Genomic DNA, 19,567 nt, shown 5'->3' on the forward strand with positions numbered 1-19,567 from the left:
AATCAATACTAAAAAATAATCTTATGCTGGTTGTATTTATCTGGAGGAAATCATCTTCTTGAGACAATCAAACTTAAATAACTTCTAATATTTTAAACAGAAACAAATACAATTCAAAATTTGCTTTAAACATGAGTGAGCCATAATCATATCTAAATCTGGGTTGGGATGGTCATATTTACACAGAAACAAAATGACAAACTAGATTGAATAACAAAATTTTATTCTTAGACATTTACATGGACCGAGCCCTAATGTACAAAGAAAGACACTTGGACAGACATTCTTGCGAGTTAAAAAGACACAGGCTTGGAGTTTCATTTTCTTTACAACTCACAGATCGTTAGCTTTCCTCCATTTAACTTAATTATCATAAGGTACAAAACAGCAGCTCCGTTTGCTGCCACATCACAATTTTGTCTCCACTTTTCCATATAAACGTTAGGCACATTTTAGTGGCAGACTGGAGTCGTTGCGAAGTGCTACAGATTTCGAAGTTAGTTTTTCACTTGTAAAACTTCTTGCTGGAATCATTGGCGTGATCGAGAAGGAGCTGGCACGGCGTAAACGGGCTTCCATAAACGGCCTCAAACTGACGCATCTTTGCCACGAGTTTGTCTGCGCCGAAACTGTCCACGTAACGGAAAGGACCTACAAGATACATGATAAGAGGTCAGAAATCAGCAGGGTCAGGTGTTTGATTTCATTGAAATTTTACTGAGCATTTTAAAGTTTATAATAATTAAACTAGTCTTAATAAAACAGAACAAATGGTTTATTAAGGAGATTAAGCTTTAGCAGCTACTTAATTAGAGGAGTTACTTGGCCTGAATCATTCTAACAACAAATGTACACAGTGAATCACGTCTTCAAATGTTTTTAATTAGCTTTAACAGTTATTAAAAGAATAATACCTAATTAAAGTCAAATTCAGATGGTGAGCCTCGTGTACAGTACAATGGACACGTGGGTTTCTCAATCCTAGACACGACTTTCTCACCAATTTTTTCTGATTTTTGTGTTAGAGGTTAGATTTAGGTTAGACAAACCCTGTGATTTAAAGTTATTAATCCCGATTAATTCATAATAAACAGTTTATTATGAATTTAATTTTTGTGCTTTATAAAAAGGTGTGTTTTTATTTTGGACAATGGACTCCACCCGTTTGTCTCTATGGAGAATGTATGAATTTGTTTGGAATGTTTCACATTATGGTAATCAATTTTTTTCAAGACGACAAACAAGTAACATCAAAAGGCCAAGAAATGGCAAAGTTACAGGTCATATCTGTGGAGAGACAACCTAGCTCAAGTAAGAATGTTTTTTCTTTTTTTGCAATTTTTTTTGCTTTTTTCTGTGAAATGTGAAACAGATTTACAAAATTGTTGACATTTTTTACAATACTATGACAATACAGACTAGATGTAAGACATTTGCTAATGTATTTATCTGTGTATAGAATTACCTCCAAGACAGGGAGGGAAGCCCAGTCCAAACACAGCGCCCACGTCGCCCTCTAGTGGACTGTTCAGGATCCCCTCCTGTAGACACAGCAGTGCCTCATTCACAAATCGAGAGATGAGTCGGTACTGGATATCCGAGTCTGATGAACTGAGAGGGAAGACATTTTATTAGATTATTCACTAGTGATAAAAATGTTTTAAAATAAAATAACACCACTTACACAGCAGGGTTCGGCTTCAGTTTGTATTTCTCAAGAATATCGTCAATTCCTGAGTTGATTTCTTTCACTTTCAGGCCTGGTTGATAAACATAGCAACCTTTACCAGATTTGCGACCTAAAAGACAAAAATCAGGTTATGTATTTTTATAGCATAAAAATGCAAAACTACTGTGTTGTTATTAAGTACTTTTAAATCTTAATTATTTGGATTATGACAGAAAATAGGCATATTCACAGTTTTATTAGTTTCCTAAAAATACTGTACCATATTTATTATTATATCATAAATATGGTACAGTGAGATGCATATCGTGAAAATATAGATGTGGATATTGTTGAAACACTATTAGTTCATAAGAGGTCTATCTGGGAGAGCATTTGCCTCTCCACAGATCTGATCTGTAATCTCCTGCTTCATTTAAAAAGAGTTTGAGAATTTGGAATCGATCCAGAATTGCCTTTTAAGAATCTTTTTTTTTTTTTTTTTTTTTTTTCAAAATCCCTAGTAATTGCTGATCTATAAATCCAAAATCCCCTCACATCAGTTGAGTGCTTACCTTTGTATCCCAGGTCCACCATGGTCTGCAGCACTTCCACGTTACCTCCTCCAAACCGCGCGCCGAACGCTTTCCCGAGGTCCTCCGCCACGTGAGCCGCCACGTCGATCCCCACTTCGTCAATGAGAGTCGCCGCGCCAACGGGGAAACCGAAACTTGTGGTCAAGCCGTCCAGCTTCTTAGGGTCAGATCCTTCCTGAAAGACCACAACACATCAGACAAATAATATTACAGCACTATATTTTATTTTATTTACAATTACTACATGGAAATAAGTCAATCAAATTTGCCTACTTTCCTATGAAAATACTCCACAGAAATACTTTACAGATTTCATGGTTGATGGTCTATTTGATGGATGAATGGAAAACCCTGCCCTTTATTGTATTCAGGATTATAAGTCAGAAAATGATTATTATTTTATCTGTTCAAATATTAAGACGTGTCCAAACACCACTGTTATTAATTTTCATATATTTTATTTGTAAAAATAATTTACCTTTCAGTCATGTGACCTTTTACTTTGCCCCGAAAGTAAACAGAGTAAAAAATAGTAGCCACGAAAGAGAGAAATGCATAAAAACTGAAAAGAAAAGACTTCAAACTTTAAAGAAATGCTACTTAACTACCGTTGGTGATGTACAGGCGAGCACGGTCAATCTTATTTTGTATTCTGAATTTATTTTAAAGGTGATGTAATATTAGAGCTGAGCAATTTTCTCTGTCTTATTTTTTTAGTTTTCATGTTGTTCACAGTGTTTATGGAGCGGAGGGTGAAAAATAAACATTGACATGCATGATCCTCAGTATGGAGCCTGAAGTCCTCTTATTTGCGAAGAAAACCAGTGTAGCTACATTGAGAGTTGTGACACATGTTAAATGATGAGAAAGATCTGTGTGTTGGAATACAGTCTGACTCACCTGAAGGACTCGGATCGCTTCGGCCAAAATGGGGGCCAAACATCTCGTGGTGTAGAAGCCTGGGCCGTCCTAAAACACACACAACACTAATCAAACTAATGCAACACTAATACAATTAAGAAAAGCGAAAAATGAAACAAGTTACAAAAATCAATTTCACTTCTACTGCACACTAGAGACTGTTGCCTTTTTCCAAGTGGATTAAAAACACACGCAGTTCACTGATTATTAAGGACGGGACAGAATTCCCACAAGATGAGACACGAGAGAGTCCAAGATTGAGACAATATGAGATTTTAACACCATTTCTAATAACCAAATTGTGTAGATCAGTTCACATTTTTGGTAGTTACCATTTTAATTTTAGCTGTCATTCTTTTTTGGAACGATGGCTTCTCAATAGTGAACTCACCAACATTTCACACTTTTTTTGTCCAAATCAAATGCTAAAATACAGGGAAAAAATGTCACGATGAATTTCAGATACTTTTCCTCCAGTGCCTTGTTGCAATTTGATCTTGCGAGAACTTGTCAGAATTACACTGATGAATGAAGTACTGGTAATAAAACTGAATTAACTCAATATAAACAATGTTAAAAAATGTTATGAACTCATCCTATCAATTTCCGACCATATTCACAGAAAAAAAAAAAAAAAACTGCACGTCAAACCTGTCCATGGTCCAGACAAAATATGAACCAAAATAAGTGCTCTTACCCCGACCACGATGATGACTTTCCCCTGTTTGAGTCCCACGGCCACAGCGGACGCCGTCGTGTCTTTGGACGTCTGTGGCGTCGTGATGATCTCCAGCAGCTGCATCTTATCCACCGGAGAGAAGTAATGCATCCCAATCACCTGAAGGAATAAAAAATTATGAACACGGTTTATTTTAAAGGGCTACTAAGACAAGAATTGAGTCTAAATGTGCAGGGTTTGTGTGTTAAACATGTGTGACTAAAACAACAACTCCAGGTCTGTGGGCGATGAGGAAATTACATTAGAACATTAGAAAATAGCATAACATGGGCCCTTTAAGAAACAACATTATGAATACAGTTTATATTAAAGAGCTCTGGTTTATTTTAAAGACTCCTTCATATTAAAGAGGAGAGAGGGAGAACCTTTTCTGGCCTCTTGCTGGCAGCTGCGATGTCTTTGATGGGCAGAGCTGATGTGTTACTGGCAAAAATACAGTGAGGAGACACCACCTGTGGACAGATTCAATACAGTGAGTTATACTGATTTCAAAAAGGCAGTAAAATGGAGCAATGACATCCAAGAACAGAAAATGCTTGTAATATTTTGGCTTTCAACTGTGGAAATAAAACATTTTTACCCTTTTCTTAGTATACAAAGACATTTGAGTTAAAGCAACACTTCAGTTCAAGTTCAGTTCAAGTTCAGGGACATAATAATAGCTAACTACAGTAAAAGGCATAATACATGTTTCAGTACATCTGTTTGTATTTATAAAGCACTTGTTGGTGCTTTTTTGGTCTAAGACCAAATTTTACCATTTTCTTACCATTACAGTTGCGCATATTATTAGCAGTGTCTGCTTTTAAACATATACCATCTAATACACCAACAGCTGAACAACTACTAATTAGCAACCTTTTAGACTAAAGACTAATGCATTAGTTGAGGATTAAAAACTAGCCAGGATTTACCAGGCAAAACTGATTTCTACAAAACTCTACTAACTTTTTTTCTACATGCAGGAATTCCATTTAATAAGTAAAAAGAAACCTGGCCCTATTAGACCAGGACTGAGTGCATTTTCCATAAAGGCTAAGCACAGTACTACTCACCGCCTCCACTTCTTTGAGCACAGCGTGTTTGATTTTGAGGTCCTCAAACACAGCCTCAATCACCATGTCGACCTTCTCAAAGCCGCTGTAATCCAGCTGCCCCGTCAGGTTGGACAGGATCGAGTCTCGCTCAAAGGATGTGATGCTCCTTTTCTTTGTTTTGTCGTTCAGTCTGGAGGAGAAAAAGCAGCAGAAGCAAATGGGTCACTTTTCTAAAACAGCAAATACTTGATGTATGATTCTCCTTGATCTGGTCCCATTTTTTTTATTTTGACAGTTCAGTCAAAAGTCAGTTATATCACAAAATGTTTGAGTATTGTGCAGCCCTATTCAGTCCCCTGACAGTCTTACCCCTTGTAGACCTGCTGCTGCCCTCGTGCCAGTCCAGCCTCAGTCGTGTCCTTTAAAATGGTGTGCACCCCTTTATCCACAGTCACCTGAGCGACGCCCGCCCCCATCAGACCAGCGCCCAGGATGGCAAGGGTCCTGGAGGAGAAGGGTACAGTTAATACACATTTATCTCCCATTAACAGAGGGACTATGATTGTCCCCCATACTCTAATCTTTGTCCTGACAGTCCAAAAACAAGCTGAACAATAAGGCTGCAACTATTTCTATTGTTCATTCAAACCTTTAAATATAATATAAACCAAATAAAAGGTTGAAAATGGTGACTCAAGGCAAGACAAATAATTACTGAAAATGTGCAGTTGCAGCCCTTATGAACAAAAAATAGTAAAACTAATAATGACACTTTATGATTGTATTATTGTCATAAACATATAGAAGTGTATTTAAATCTGTACAACATTATTATGATCTGCAACAAGGCAATAAGTGAAATCATTTGAGTTGAAAAGTACTAAATAAAAAAGATATAGAAAGATACACTATTAAAAGGTGCAGTGTGTAACTTTTTGGTAGTGGGTCCGTCACCAGCTTGTTTCTATGGAAATGTCATTGCTCTGTCTGGAAAGTTCCACAGTGTGACATTAAACATCTCTATTTTACATTTATTTAATCACAGGTGCTTTTATAGCTCAAAAATACCAGAAAAACAAACATTCTGACTGTGAGCGGGGTCACCTCTCCACAGATCTGACCTGTAACTTGGTCGTGAAGATAGAAAGGTTTAATGCCATACTGTGAGACATTCCAGACAAAGCAATGACCTCTCCATGGAGAGAAGCATTTGACTGACATTCCACCTGAAAAGTTACACAATGCAGCTTTAAATAAAATAATTCAAATACATAAGTTTATTCCGACATAGTCTCAGTAAAAAACACGACATGATTCTCTTAAGTCACACGTACTTGACTTCTTTCTGTGGAGTCCCAAAGCGGTTCTTTTTACAGGCGACTTGACCGTGATACAGACCAATCAGAGCGGCCGATTCAGAGGTGCGAGCCAGCTGTCCAAAATTCTGAGAAAAGAACAATATATATTCAAAATTTCTAATTAAATATACTTTTTTTTTTCTTACTAAATATCAAGTTGAAACCAAAACAAAATATACCTGTGCCTCTGCCAAGTAACCGGCTACAGGGCCTTGTTCAACTCCAGTCTTTACGCACTGAAAAAACACAAGAACACTGATTAACTTTAATAATAGAACAACAACAACAACAACAAAATACACACAAATTTTAGAAATCTCATTATTGGTCCCTTTTCAACACACTAATAAACTAAAAAAAATCTATCAAATCGTCCAACAATGCACACTTAAATGTGTATTGTGGAACTTTTCTGGTGGAGACTCCATCACTTGCTTGTCTCTATGGAGATGTCATTACTTTTCCTGAAATGTTCCATGGTATAACATTAAACATGTCTATCTAGCATTTAACTCTCCACAGATCTGACCTGTAATGTAACCTATAGTTGTCTCCCTTGTCACAGATGTAATAAATTTAATCTCTATGGAGACAAGCAGGTGCTGGACCCTCCACCAGAAAAACTGTATTCCATCCTTATATCTCATGGAAAGCAATTTCATTTAATATAGCTTGATCTCTGAAAATTATTGTTTTTTGAAATGTTTAAGTTATTTGTCTTTTTCCCCTTAAAATTCCACGATCAAGTGACTGTTGGGGAAATAGCCAAAGACTCTCTATCAAATATGAAAACCTACACCACAGGGATAAGTTTGTTTTAAAGATTTACATGAATATTCTTGCAAATGTAGTGCAACCAAAAAAGACATTTAGCAAAAGTGTTCTTACTCACTTCAATGATTTTGAGTGGAGCTGGATACAGGCCTTTGCTTTGCTTCATCACTTTACCGTGAACTGTTTTGTAGATCTGATTTCTCACAAACTCAAAACTCATGATGTAGTCTTGGATTTCTGCAAACAAAAAAAGAAAAGAATGCATGTTTTATGCATAAAGAGAAAATAAAAGATGGAGTCTTTAATCTTACTCTGCATGGTGCCTTTTTCTTTGCGGAGAGAGATTTTCTTGTTGGCGATTCCTCGGGCACATTCTACAGCTATTTCTTCCAGATATTCAATAGTGCGTTCCTCTGGACTCTTCAGACCAGGTCCTACAATTAAACAAATTTACAAAGGTTTATACTGAATTGAATGCACCATAGGATTGAAAATGAAAAGAACATCTAATTAACCCATCTCTATAATCTAATCAGGAATAAAACCTACAGAAAAATAAAAATGTGGTCGTTTGCTGCAGGTTTTCCAATGAGTGAGAACAGCTAGAGGGCGCTCTAGGAAAAAGATCAAACCTTTGGACACAACGAAATCTAGGCACTTGAAAAAAGTAAAAGTCGCACGAGGAAAAGTCTAGCTAAAAGGCCTTTATTTAAATGGCCAAGCCGACAGGAATAAAACCTAGGAATTGTTTAATTAATTTAGTAAAAACACAAACATCACTAAATCACATTAAGCAGGAATCTGACTGAAACCTGTACAGTCTTTGTCATACCAAGAGGGTCCACGAGTTGATCCACAAGTCCCATCTTCTTTGCTTTATCGGCTCTGATATTTCTGCCTGTCAGCATCATGTCAAAGGCACTGGGGAGACCAACCTAGAGTGGAAAAATACACATGCAACTTTTAACATTGATATTTAGTAGTGATGGGACGAAACAATTTCTACAAGACAAGACAAGTCATGAGATTCCGTGAGAATAGAATACGAGAACGAGACAAGACGAGGTTTTACAATATTTCATAAAGAAACTGTGCCATTCAGTTCACAATTCTGTCTTTAAAATGTTTTTATGTGTTTAATTTGACAGTTTTGGAGCCACTGTATCACTGCTTTTTGGTGTTACAGCTTCTCAAAAGGAGGTACATAGTGAAGTTAACCTTTTTAATCCAAAGCAAATTTAAAAACTAAGCGGAAAAAAATCTCACAAGATCATTTTCCTCCTGTGTGCACGGTCTTGTGGCAATTTGTCTTGCGACATCTTATGACACGAGATCTTGTCCCATCTCTAATATTTAGACATTCACTATTAACTAAAATACAGATTTGTGCACTTACCATTTTGGGGAGTCTCTGAGTGCCTCCAGCTCCAGGTAACAGCCCCAGCATCACCTCAGGCGTCCCCAACACCGTCTTTTTGCTCTTTGTGGCAATTCTGTACTGACACGCGATGGCAAACTGAAAGAAAAACACACATTATCATTCAGCTGTGCTCCTGGAACCCATTTGGTTTAAATTTATCTAGAAACTATCTCTGTCAACACTGTCTTTTTGGGTTTTTTTGTCATTTTGTTTTTCAAAATTCAGGGAGGAGTTCAGATGAAAAACGAGATTTCTGACAGAAGTGTGGAGACATACAATGGGCCAAACGGTGATTTGTGTGGGGCAAAAATAATATCCGATCCAACTTTATATGTATACGACATTTTTGAAACAAGACAGTTTCCAAAGTGCTTCACATAACAGCGTAAAAGATTTAACTCTAAAAAAAATCTGCAGAATTATGTTCTGAATAAAAGGAAACAACACAATCAATAGAGAAAAGTAAAGTAAAAAAGATCTATGAATAAAAATAATAAAATCAATAAATAAAAACAGTAAAATAAGAATAAAACAGAAAAATAAAAACTTAATAAAAGACTCAGAGGACCACACAACTCATGTGGTGTTAAAAGTCAGAATAAAAGTGTGTCTTAAGACTTGTGTTTTGTTTTTATTGAACTGGAAGAACCTTTTACCTCTTCTAAGCATTATGAAGATTAGTATTTACAAGCACGTTTTAGCAGAATGCTTCATAGGGAGAGTGAGAGTAAAAGCTGTTTTAGAGATTAATTTAATCACTAATCACTCACCAAAAAAGCAAAAATATACTCTTGTGTTTACCTCCAGACCTCCTCCTAAACAGGAGCCGTTGATCGCAGCCACAATGGGCTTTGGAGACTTCTCGACTTGTTCAAACATCTTCTGTCCTTCCTGAGACAGTTTGGTGACCTCCTCCTCACTGTTACAGGCCTGGATCATACTGAAAACACATTCAAAAAGATTAAATACACAACTGAATGTATATAACTGAATAACATTTTACAAGCAACGTCCTAATATTTATTCTTCAATATCAAGGGAAAATGAAAACAAAAGTTTCACTTTTCTGGTGGAGGGTTCGTTAAACGCTTTTCTCCATGGATATGTTGTTTTGTCTGGAATGTTCCACAGTATGGCATTAAATCTTTCCATCTTCATGGAGACCAAACCAGACTAAGTTACAAATCAGATCTGTGGAGAGGCCACCCCATTCACAGTCAGAATGCCTGTTTTTCTAGACATTTTTGAGCAATAAAACCAACTGTAACTGAATAAATGTAAAGTAGATCTGTTTAATGTCACACTGTGGAACATTCCAGGCAGAGCAATGACATCTCCATAGAAAAAAAGCAGGTGACTGACCCCCAACCAGAAAGTTACATAGTGCACCTTAAACTTGCAAAATTTAGCAAACACTGTCGTCCATTATCCTATAAGCCCCAACTTGTATTACATTTACATCATGTCACAATAATTCAAGCTATCTAAGTATCTGAGACTAGGCCATAGTCTCATTCACTCATTCAGAGGGGTGCCGACACTTTTTCAGCATGTGAGCTACTTATAATAAGACCAAGTCAAAAAGAGCAACTACAAAGCCAAGCAAACTATACTGCACTTAAACACTCTGTGCCCCTTTTTTAGACCCTCACCCACAGTTTGAGAACCTCTTGTTTAAGAGAACTTCCACTGGCACTTTAAAGAAAACTGTGAAGAAAGTGGGTAGGATTTTTAAACCTTTTGTTTTTCAAGTTCCTAACTAGAGTTACATTCTCTTACTGGTTTTGCAGTGGGATTTAGCCTTTGGCACAAACTCGAAAGAACAAAACAAAAACAAAATCTAATCCAATAGAAAAGTAAGAAAGTCATGTTCAAACTAATTTCAAAATAATCCTCAATGTGCAGTGGTGACTTACTTGATATCAGCTCCTGCGATGAAGCACCCGGGTTTGGAGGAGATCAGAACAGCACTTTGAACGGCATTATTCGCCCAGACTTCAGCCATCACTTCTGTCATCTCTTTCTGCATCTGGACTGACAGTGTGTTGACCTGTAGCAAACACATTCACATTATTATAACTAGAGGTGGGCAATGTTTTTGAGACAAGAAAAATTTTAATATATTGTTTATAGGGGTGGGACAAGATAAAATTTTCACAAGATGAGACACACCACGAGATCAGGCCCACAAGAATGAGACAAGACAAGATTATGACATATTTTGAAATAAATAAGCAGTGCAATCCATTTCATAATTTTGGCTTCACTATTTTTATTTATTTTATGTAATACTTTAGTGGTCATTGTAGAACTGCTTTTTGGAACCACAGCTTCTCAAACTGTATAAATCACCAGCTCTTAACAATTAACACTTTTTTGTCCAAGCCAAAGGTAAATTCAGGAGAATTAATCTCACAAGATAATTTTTCTCTTGTGTGCACAATCTTGTGCCAATTTTGTCTCACGACATCTTGTCCCATCCCTAATTATTTATTTTATGATCTTTCTACAATTTTGTGGGTCATTTTTTTAGTCCTTTCACATTAGTATGACCTTTAAACCTCAACTGATACAAACATTTTAACCCATTCTGTTGGATTGACAATATCTTCTGATTTAAAAAAAAAAAAAAAAAAAAAAAAATAAAGACACAATTTCAAGTCTGGATTATAATAAATAAAATCAAAAAGTGCTGGCAAACCTTTGAGCTGGGGTCATTGATCCGTATAACAGCAACATCACCCTTGACTTCATAGTTAACATGAGTTCTGGCTAAAATTAGAAAAGAAATGAATGAATGTCTGAGTGGAGACATTACATAACAACTTTGCAAAACTTTTATACATTGAAAGACTTACCCAACATGGCAGGTGCTACTGAAAAAGACCGGAAACTATTACCTGCAAGAACAAAGTATATCAATATAAAACTTATCAGGAGTTCAATAAAAGAGTGAACAAGACCAGCCAATATTATCTGGTTAATGATTATTTTATACACAAGCTCCAACTGTAACTCTCCACCATTCTTATATGCAATCCAATCTGATATACTGCATTTTGAATTGTTGTGATTGCACGATTAATGTGCCGTTATGAAAATTTGTTGAGTTTACCCCACAATAAAACACCACCTTCTGGAGTATGATAAGTAAATTCAAATTCAAATATATTTATTTATTGCTCATGCTATTATTTTGTTGGCATCAATTTAAAAATTAAAAAAATCTGACAATTAACATAAATACACATTCCAACCATTATTTGCCTCGTCTTTGCTGCATGAACAAAAGGAACAGGACGGAGAAAAATCTTATAAACCCTGCTCCTTTCACTGATCAAATCAAATAAACATTTCAAATCATGAGTCGTACGCATGTTACAATATCCCTCTGTGGTTTACATTTCAGTCACTTAACCATTTTCCTTAGTCACATCATGCATCATCATTTTATCCTTGTAAAAAAATTTTTTAATTTAGAAACACTCGTGCAACTTTTAAAATCAGGATTTAACAAGTTCCATATCTTGACTCCATACACAGAGACACATTTCTGCTTTAATGTTGTCTTTGAGAATACAGTTTGGAAAAAACATTGTCTTCTATGGCCACAGTCCTCCAAGACAAAATTTAAAAAATATTTATAAATGTCTGTGTTATATTAAACATAATTTAAAAAAGGGATATAAACTTACATTTGAGTTACAAGCAGGTGGTTATTCTAGATTACAATAACTCTCCCTTATGTAACAGATAATACTTCCTACAACTGTACACCAACTCTCCCTTATGTAACAGATAATACTCCCTACAATAATATTAGGACAATTTACTGTTTGACGGGAGCGTTTCAGGTGAATCCTTATCTCATAATGAAAATAGTTTGGGGCTATCACATGTCAGACTAGAGTTATGCATCTTAGGAAGTTTATGTATATCCATCCATTTTCTGTGTATGTATAACTTTCATATATTTAACAAAGTTATCTAAACATATCTACCATAAAATGAACATTATTTTAAAAGCAGCTTGACAAGGATGACCAGATTTTCAAATTTCAAAACTGGGACACACCTGGGTTGGGACGGTTGATATAAATAAAATTGTGAAAATAGTCCATTCTTGTCCATTCTTAACTTGCACTGTGGGTCAATCATAATCTCAGGGACTTCAGATGGTGCTTTTTCATTTTCACACTCCAATTTTGGTATTTTAGCGAAACAAATGATAACATATTCCTCTCTTTCCTGTTGGTTTGTATTAGGGCTGGGTATTATAAAGTAGTTGCCAATATGATACATATCTCGATACAGTGCACTTTCAATTCAGTATGATTCGATATCAAATCGATTCGATACGGTTCAATAAAAAATAATGGCCAAATCATGGCTGTGACACTAAAAGTTTTTGTTAAGCCACTTCTTGTGCAAAGTTAATATGAAACACACCCAACAGTGAAAATGTCAAATGTGTCGCATAAACGAGTTTCCTTTCATTAACAAGCAACAATAAAATAAAATAAATTAGTAAAATATACCAAAAAAGCCCAACATATCGAAACTGTACCATCACATTAAAACTATATGATATATCGATATTTCAGTATTTGTGCACACGCCTAGTGGGTATCAAAGTGGTCAAAATAGGGACACATGGGACATTTCTTGTATAAAACTGGGACAGATCACTGGTTTTGGATAAATCTGCTGGGACAGGGAACATGGGCTCAAACCTGAGACTGTCCCGGTTAAACAGGGACGTCTGCCCCCCCAATGTTGACATGTGTGTGGGCGTCTGCCTGGAGTAATATTAGTTTGACCTCAAAGTCCTGGTCGTACACTGAAGTCGCGTCACCTTTCACCCAGTTCCCCAGTCCAAGTGCACACTGTAAAGCTGGCAGAATGACAAATGAATGGTACAAGCTCTATTACGTCCTTGCATTACCAAATTAAACGCTTAATCTGATTTAAATGACAAATATCTGCTTCAATCATGCTGTTAATTAAAAATGACTAACTTTTTAGACGTGTTTTATTGATGTTTGATAACACGTCAAGCTTTGAACAAGACAACCTGTAACTTTTAATTATTAAAAATTAATATGAATATTTAAATATTGCATGACAGCGTTTAACAGAAAGCAAAATCGTCGTTATATCAATGAATTGATCCAGTTTACCCATTGCATAGTACTGAGTGCTAACATGCTAATTACCCGTCCAGCGCTAAATACAAAAAGCGAGCCCCACGTTTTGGACATTTCCGTACAGTTTATGTATTACTTGTTAATTTTCTGCAGATATAAGTCCTCCTGTACCTGTGAAGAGGGGGTATTTCCGAGATGTTAGCCTGGAAAGCACACCAAGGGCTCGTACACCGGCCATGTTTGGAAGCGGAGGTCAGCGGTGAGTCTGCGGCGGCCTGAAGCCAAAGCTAAGCGGCTAGGCTAGCTGTCATTTTACTTCCTCAAACTCGTCAGGCGGCATGCATTCTGATTGGCTGCTGAAGAACAAACTCGTTTCCTATTGGCTAAGGTGTGAGATAGCGGACTCTCTTTACGAAGAACGTTTAACATTTTTATATTTATCTGTATATTTTTTAATAATAAATAAAATAAAATAAAACATACATACATAGCTTTATCTGCTTTGGTGGATAATATATTTCCACTGATATTTGTGAATAACTTGAAGTTAACGGTCTATTGCAATTTATCACCACAAGGCGGAGGCAAAGTTCAAAAATATTCTTACACTAGCAGCATTATTTGGAATAATGTTGATATAAAAGAGTATATTTTGTTCTAGTATATCCTTACACCAGTATTTATACAGTATTTCCATGATTTCAAAACCAACCAAACTCTTAGTCAATATTATACTATTATCATAACAAGTATAATTTAGGGAGTCTATACAGTATTTTCATAATTTTTCTAGTCAGCTCTTGATTTTATAGGTTGATATTTATTCTCTCTTCAAACCATGAAGGAGAGAGTTAAGGAAGGAGTCACTCTGTTTAGATGAGATATTGTTATAAAACATGAATAAATCACAAAAATCCATTCATTTTATAAAGTGTCCTGTACCTCAAATATGCTCATGAAGTAATAATGCCAAATTTCAAGTTTCAAAGTTTAAGCTTTAATCAAATAATCTGTTGAACGCTTCCTACAACAGGAACTGATATATATGACTGTTGCACAATTTTTAGTTTTGCTGTGTCTTAAAATACTCAAAACAGTAGCAAGAAATGAGGTTAAATCCAAAGAAAAGTGAAGTGAAAAACAACAAAATCCCCAAGTAAAACAGGACAGAGTGTAGATCAGACATCTCCCAACTATGGCCTGGGAACCAAATGCGGCCCTCAGACAAATTTTTCTTGGCCCTCAGACTTCTAGGTGAAATGGCCCCAATTATCTTGCATCAATTAAAAAATATATTTTTTTACTGCAAGCTTTTTGAAAATCTACCTTGATAAAGCTATTGTTTCATATTTAGTGAGTGGTTTTAAGGATCTTAGCATGAATAAAGACTGATGGCTCATTCTAACGTGTTAAACATGCACATATTTCAATTATTCACTGTACTGAGCATCGGCCCTCGATCGACCCTCTGCTTCGTCTGTCTTTAGATATATGGCCCTTGATGAAAAAAGTTGGACACCCTGGTGTAGATGATTAAAAGCTGTTGATATTTGCAGGTATTGTTTTTTTTGATAATTTTTATGTTCATTGTAACTTTGGTTGCAAATTATGCGGTTTCTAAGTTTGCACATTGCCCTTTTAGATATCAAGACACCTTTGACTTAATTTGTATTGTTCTAAGAAATTCTATGTAGATGTGAGCCTATTTTTATTTGGTGCTTCTAAAAATCACACCAGAAAGGAAAATGTGACAATGATTCTGATCTGAAGAACAATAAAAGGAGCATACATCACCATAATCCCCCCTCTTTAAACATAGATCAAATATACAAATATAAACACAGTATGTACTTAATGTAAGCTACACTTTCCACAATCCCCTGGGTGCAGATAACCCCACAACACGATGGGTCAAATGCAGAGAAAAATATCTTCGCAAAAACAAAAAATGGAGTTGTGTTTTGTTTCATTCACACATGTTTGAGTAACTCCTTATTATTAGTTTGTCTACACTGACAAAGCTCCAGATGCTCTGTTCCATCTGGTGATGTCATGAAGGGGTAGATTTCATCTTAACAGCTCCTTTTACCCGTTTTTTCAGTAGAGATTGGCAATTCCTGGACTGAAATGATCCAAATGATTCTAGTGAAAGTGTGTGGAGTTTAAAAATACAGTGGAGCACTTCCTGTATTACCACATAAAATCACAAGGAATTAAATTAGGAATGCTTATGCATTTATCATTCAGTTTCCTTTATTACCTCCGCCAAGGAGGTTATGTTTTTGCCAGCGTTTGTCTGTTTGTTTGTTTGTTTGTTTGTTTGTTTGTCTGTTAGCAACATAACTCAAAAAGTTATGGACCGATTTTGATGAAATTTTCAGGATTTGTTGGAAATGTGAAAAGGAAGAACTGATTTCATTTTGGGGGTGATCCGGAAGAAATCCTGGATTCTGGATCACTTTGAAATTTTAGTTAACATTGTGGTAAAAGGGGCCAAAAATGTTGTTTCTCAATATCTCGGTTAATTATTGACCAAACCCCATGAAATTTGACTCAGGGATGGACAATCGGATCCTCTTTCATATTCCAAATTGAAAGATACGAGACAAATATTTATGGAAAACACAATTAATATGAGGGGGACTGTAGTCCTTGGCGGAGGTCTGCGCTCTCTGAGTGCTTTTCTAGTTAGTTTTGCTTTACTCTGTTTTATTTGACCTTTTTACGTTATATATTTTTTCTTTCATATATGATATGAATTTGAATGTCTGTTTTATGTGTTTTAATTGTATTGTATTGTACGTATGTATTATAATCAAATAAATAAATAAATAAACAAATAAATAAAACATGACATCAGTTTTCATTGTGAGAGAAGAACTCAGAGTTAACAACATTATAACATAGATCAGAAAACAGATAAGCCTATGTTTCTGTCAATCATCATATCATCTTTGCTCTGTTCCTTACGACTTCTTGTAAGGATAAAAGATATACTGAATTTTTATTATGATATTTGTTTTTTATTTACTGTACATACATTTATATATTTTATATCTTATTAATACCAGTCTGTTGCTATTTTTATTGCTACTTATTCAGAATTATTACCATTTTTATATTTGTTCTCTTTGTTCTATGTTGTAATTTTATTATATTGTGATGTGTGGCTCCTGTGTCCAAATCATTTCCCTTGTGGATCAATGAAGTTTGTCTCAGTCTAAAATGGAACCTTTAAATAATTTGATTTGCTGGGTCAGGTCCCTCACAGGTGCCTCACAGTATAACAGGTCCCTCACATTATGACAGGTGCCTCACAGTATGACAGGTGCCTCACAGTATGACAGGTCCCTCACAGTATGACAGGTGCCTCACAGTATGACAGGTGCCTCACAGTATGACAGGTCCCTCACAGTATGACAGGTGCCTCACAGTATGACAGGTCCCTCACAGTATGACAGGTGCCTCACAGTATGACAGGTCCCTCACATTATAACAGGTCCCTCACAGTATGACAGGTGCCTCACAGTATGACATGTGCTGTTACAGGTGCACAGTATGACATGTGCACAGTATGACAGGTCCCTCAGTGTATGACAGGTGCTGTGACAGGTGCACCGTATGACAGGTGCTATGACAGGTCCACAGTCTGACAGGACCAATGTATGGCAGGTGCACCGTATGACATTTGCTATGACAGGTTCACAGTCTGACAGGACCAGAAAATGACAGGGGCACAGTATGACAGGTGCTGTGACAGGTGCCCCACACGTTTTGACAGGAGAGCGTAGAGGGGGCGGGTCTTAAGGTCACCAACCCGGCGCCAACCAATCAGCGACAAGCTCCTCCAGTCTCCAGCCAATGAGCGCTGAGGGGCTGCCTGGTTGCGGAGGTAGTGTATTGGTGTGCGCCGGAGAAGAGGACGCAACTCTTCCCTTTTTACCTCATTTAACAACATTTTTCTACTAATCTGTCTCGTTTTACGCGTATCCACCGTGCGTGCCGCCAACAGCCTGCAACATGGACGTATCTGTTGTTGATACGTAGCAAAAATAAGGAGTTAAACGCTGCCTTGTCCGCAAAGCATCTTTAAACATAGTGGAAATTACGATGCCTTCCCCGATGGAGGGATCTTCCAGAGATGGTGACCTGTTTACTGTGAAACATGAGCTCAAAAATGGTAAGTAATACGCGACCTATTTGCACTTACAATACACGGCTTTATCTTGTGTTATTACCGTTTACTTACAGACACGTGTCACTGCATATGTTAGCCGCTAGCTTGTAAACCTGCAGTCAATGGGCGTTTGTATATATGGCTAGCAGTAACATTTTGCAAGCCCAAATATGGCAGGAGGAGGGCTATAGTTCACCCCCTGGCCTTGTTACTTGAAATATGACTTTTAACTTATGCAAACTAATGTTATCTAACCATCTGGACATGCTAGCCTAGGAGTGCAGGTTAGACACTGCGGGTAAAAGCAGCAGCAGTGGAATAAAATTAGCTTAAGCCTGTTGTGAAGTGGGTTAAAACCGCTCCAAAGTCTATAGACAGCCTCAGGAACTTGGCACCCGTGGAACTAAGAATACTAGAGGGTAAAAGTAGGTTGCATTGCGTTTGATTATGTTGTAATTGTGGATAGAACCAACTTCTGCTTTGCAATAGACGTCTGCAGAACTGTCAATTCACACTCACGTCGCTAATATAAAATGAAAAATAAAAGTAGTATACAGATAAAATAATAACTATAAAACATCATACAGTGAATACAACAACAACAAAACTGGGTATGTCATGTAAATATATGTCATCTAATATAAGTTTATCCTTTTCCCACTCCTTTTTGAGAAATGTGCTTTTCTGTTGCTTATAATGTTGTATGTATATGATTATTGTTTCCCTCTTGGCACAAACTCCAAATGAAAACAAATTAATCAATCAGTATAATTTAAAGGTCCTATATTACCCAAAATTGACTCTTTTGAGCTTCAAGTCATGTTATAATGTTGTTCCCTCCTCAAAAACAGACCTAGAGTTGTGTTTTGTTTCATTCACACATGTTTGAGTAACTCTTTATTATTAATCCGTCTACATCTCCAAAGCTCAAAATGTTCTGTTCCACCTTGTGATGTCACAAAGTGGTAGTTTCCAAGTGAACAGCTCCTTTTACCTTTAGTTCAGTAGAGATTGGCAATTCCAGGTCTGATATCAGCCAAATGATTCTAGTGAAAGTGTGTATAGTTTAAAAACACAGTAGAGCACTTCCTGTATTACCACATGACATCACAAGGTGGAACAGAGTGTTTTCAGTTATAGAGATGAACTCAGCCTAAATATACAGGTTACCTTCTTGGGTTCTTTTTAAAGACAGTACAGTAGGAGGTGTATTTACCTTGTTCACATGTTTTTTGTAGTTTTTTTGTCTTTTAAAAAGAACCCAAGAAGTTAATCTACATAAGAAGACATAATGTTTTTGGATTACTAAATGTGCAGGTTTTTTGTGTTAAACTTGGGAACGTGGGAATGAAACAAAACACAAGTCCAGGTCTGTATGTGATGAGGAAACAACATTACAACGGAGATCAGAAAATAGTGTCACATGGGCCTTTTAATGTATGTAAAGAAAATATGCTTTAAAGCCACGTTATGCAACTTTTATGCAAATAATAGATTCACATAAAAACACATTGGACATGTTGGTTGCGTTTACTGCACACACTGTCTGTACTGTGAGTGAGGCTTGCATCTCCACAAACCTCTTATTTGACCTGGAAGAGGGCATTTTCCTGCTTGTTTCCATGGAAATGCGGTTCCTTTGCCTATAATATTCCACAGTATGGCATAAACCTCATCTATCTCCATGGAGACAGCTCTGAAGTATGGTTTTAATCCGTTTTCATGGAATCAT

The 19,567-nt window shown here is 36.5% G+C and overlaps 2 protein-coding genes across 4 annotated transcripts in view; one reads left to right on the top strand and one right to left on the bottom strand.

The window, feature by feature from the left end:
• Positions 1-206: 206 nt before the first annotated feature.
• Positions 207-13,960, bottom strand: hadhab (hydroxyacyl-CoA dehydrogenase trifunctional multienzyme complex subunit alpha b). The gene is made up of 20 exons (XM_020920528.2): positions 13,830-13,960; positions 11,370-11,411; positions 11,213-11,283; positions 10,428-10,561; positions 9,313-9,451; positions 8,488-8,607; positions 7,924-8,026; positions 7,403-7,525; positions 7,210-7,328; positions 6,497-6,553; positions 6,294-6,403; positions 5,329-5,463; positions 4,978-5,149; positions 4,288-4,374; positions 3,881-4,021; positions 3,163-3,231; positions 2,242-2,437; positions 1,685-1,799; positions 1,466-1,611; positions 207-651 (listed from the first exon to the last, which is right to left on the bottom strand). The coding sequence occupies exons 1-20, from the start codon at positions 13,894-13,896 to the stop codon at positions 506-508; spliced, it is 2,292 nt and encodes a 763-aa protein (XP_020776187.1). The 5' UTR covers positions 13,897-13,960; the 3' UTR covers positions 207-505.
• A 3,599-nt stretch (positions 13,961-17,559) lies between these two features.
• Positions 17,560-19,567, top strand: part of rps6ka5 (ribosomal protein S6 kinase, polypeptide 5) — a 52,269-nt gene continuing 50,261 nt past the window's right edge. For all 3 annotated transcript variants that reach the window (XR_008633142.1, XR_008633141.1, XM_020920529.2), the window contains exon 1: positions 17,560-17,838. Coding sequence is in view for 1 of the 3 variants with exons in the window: in XM_020920529.2 (XP_020776188.1) it covers positions 17,769-17,838 (70 nt within the window). In the remaining 2 variants the exon portion in view is untranslated. The remainder of the gene's footprint in view (positions 17,839-19,567) is intronic.

Source organism: Boleophthalmus pectinirostris, unplaced genomic scaffold (genome assembly GCF_026225935.1).
Source record: "Boleophthalmus pectinirostris isolate CB_2022bp ecotype Guang Dong unplaced genomic scaffold, ASM2622593v1 HiC_scaffold_10, whole genome shotgun sequence".
Lineage (NCBI taxonomy): Eukaryota > Metazoa > Chordata > Actinopteri > Gobiiformes > Gobiidae > Boleophthalmus > Boleophthalmus pectinirostris.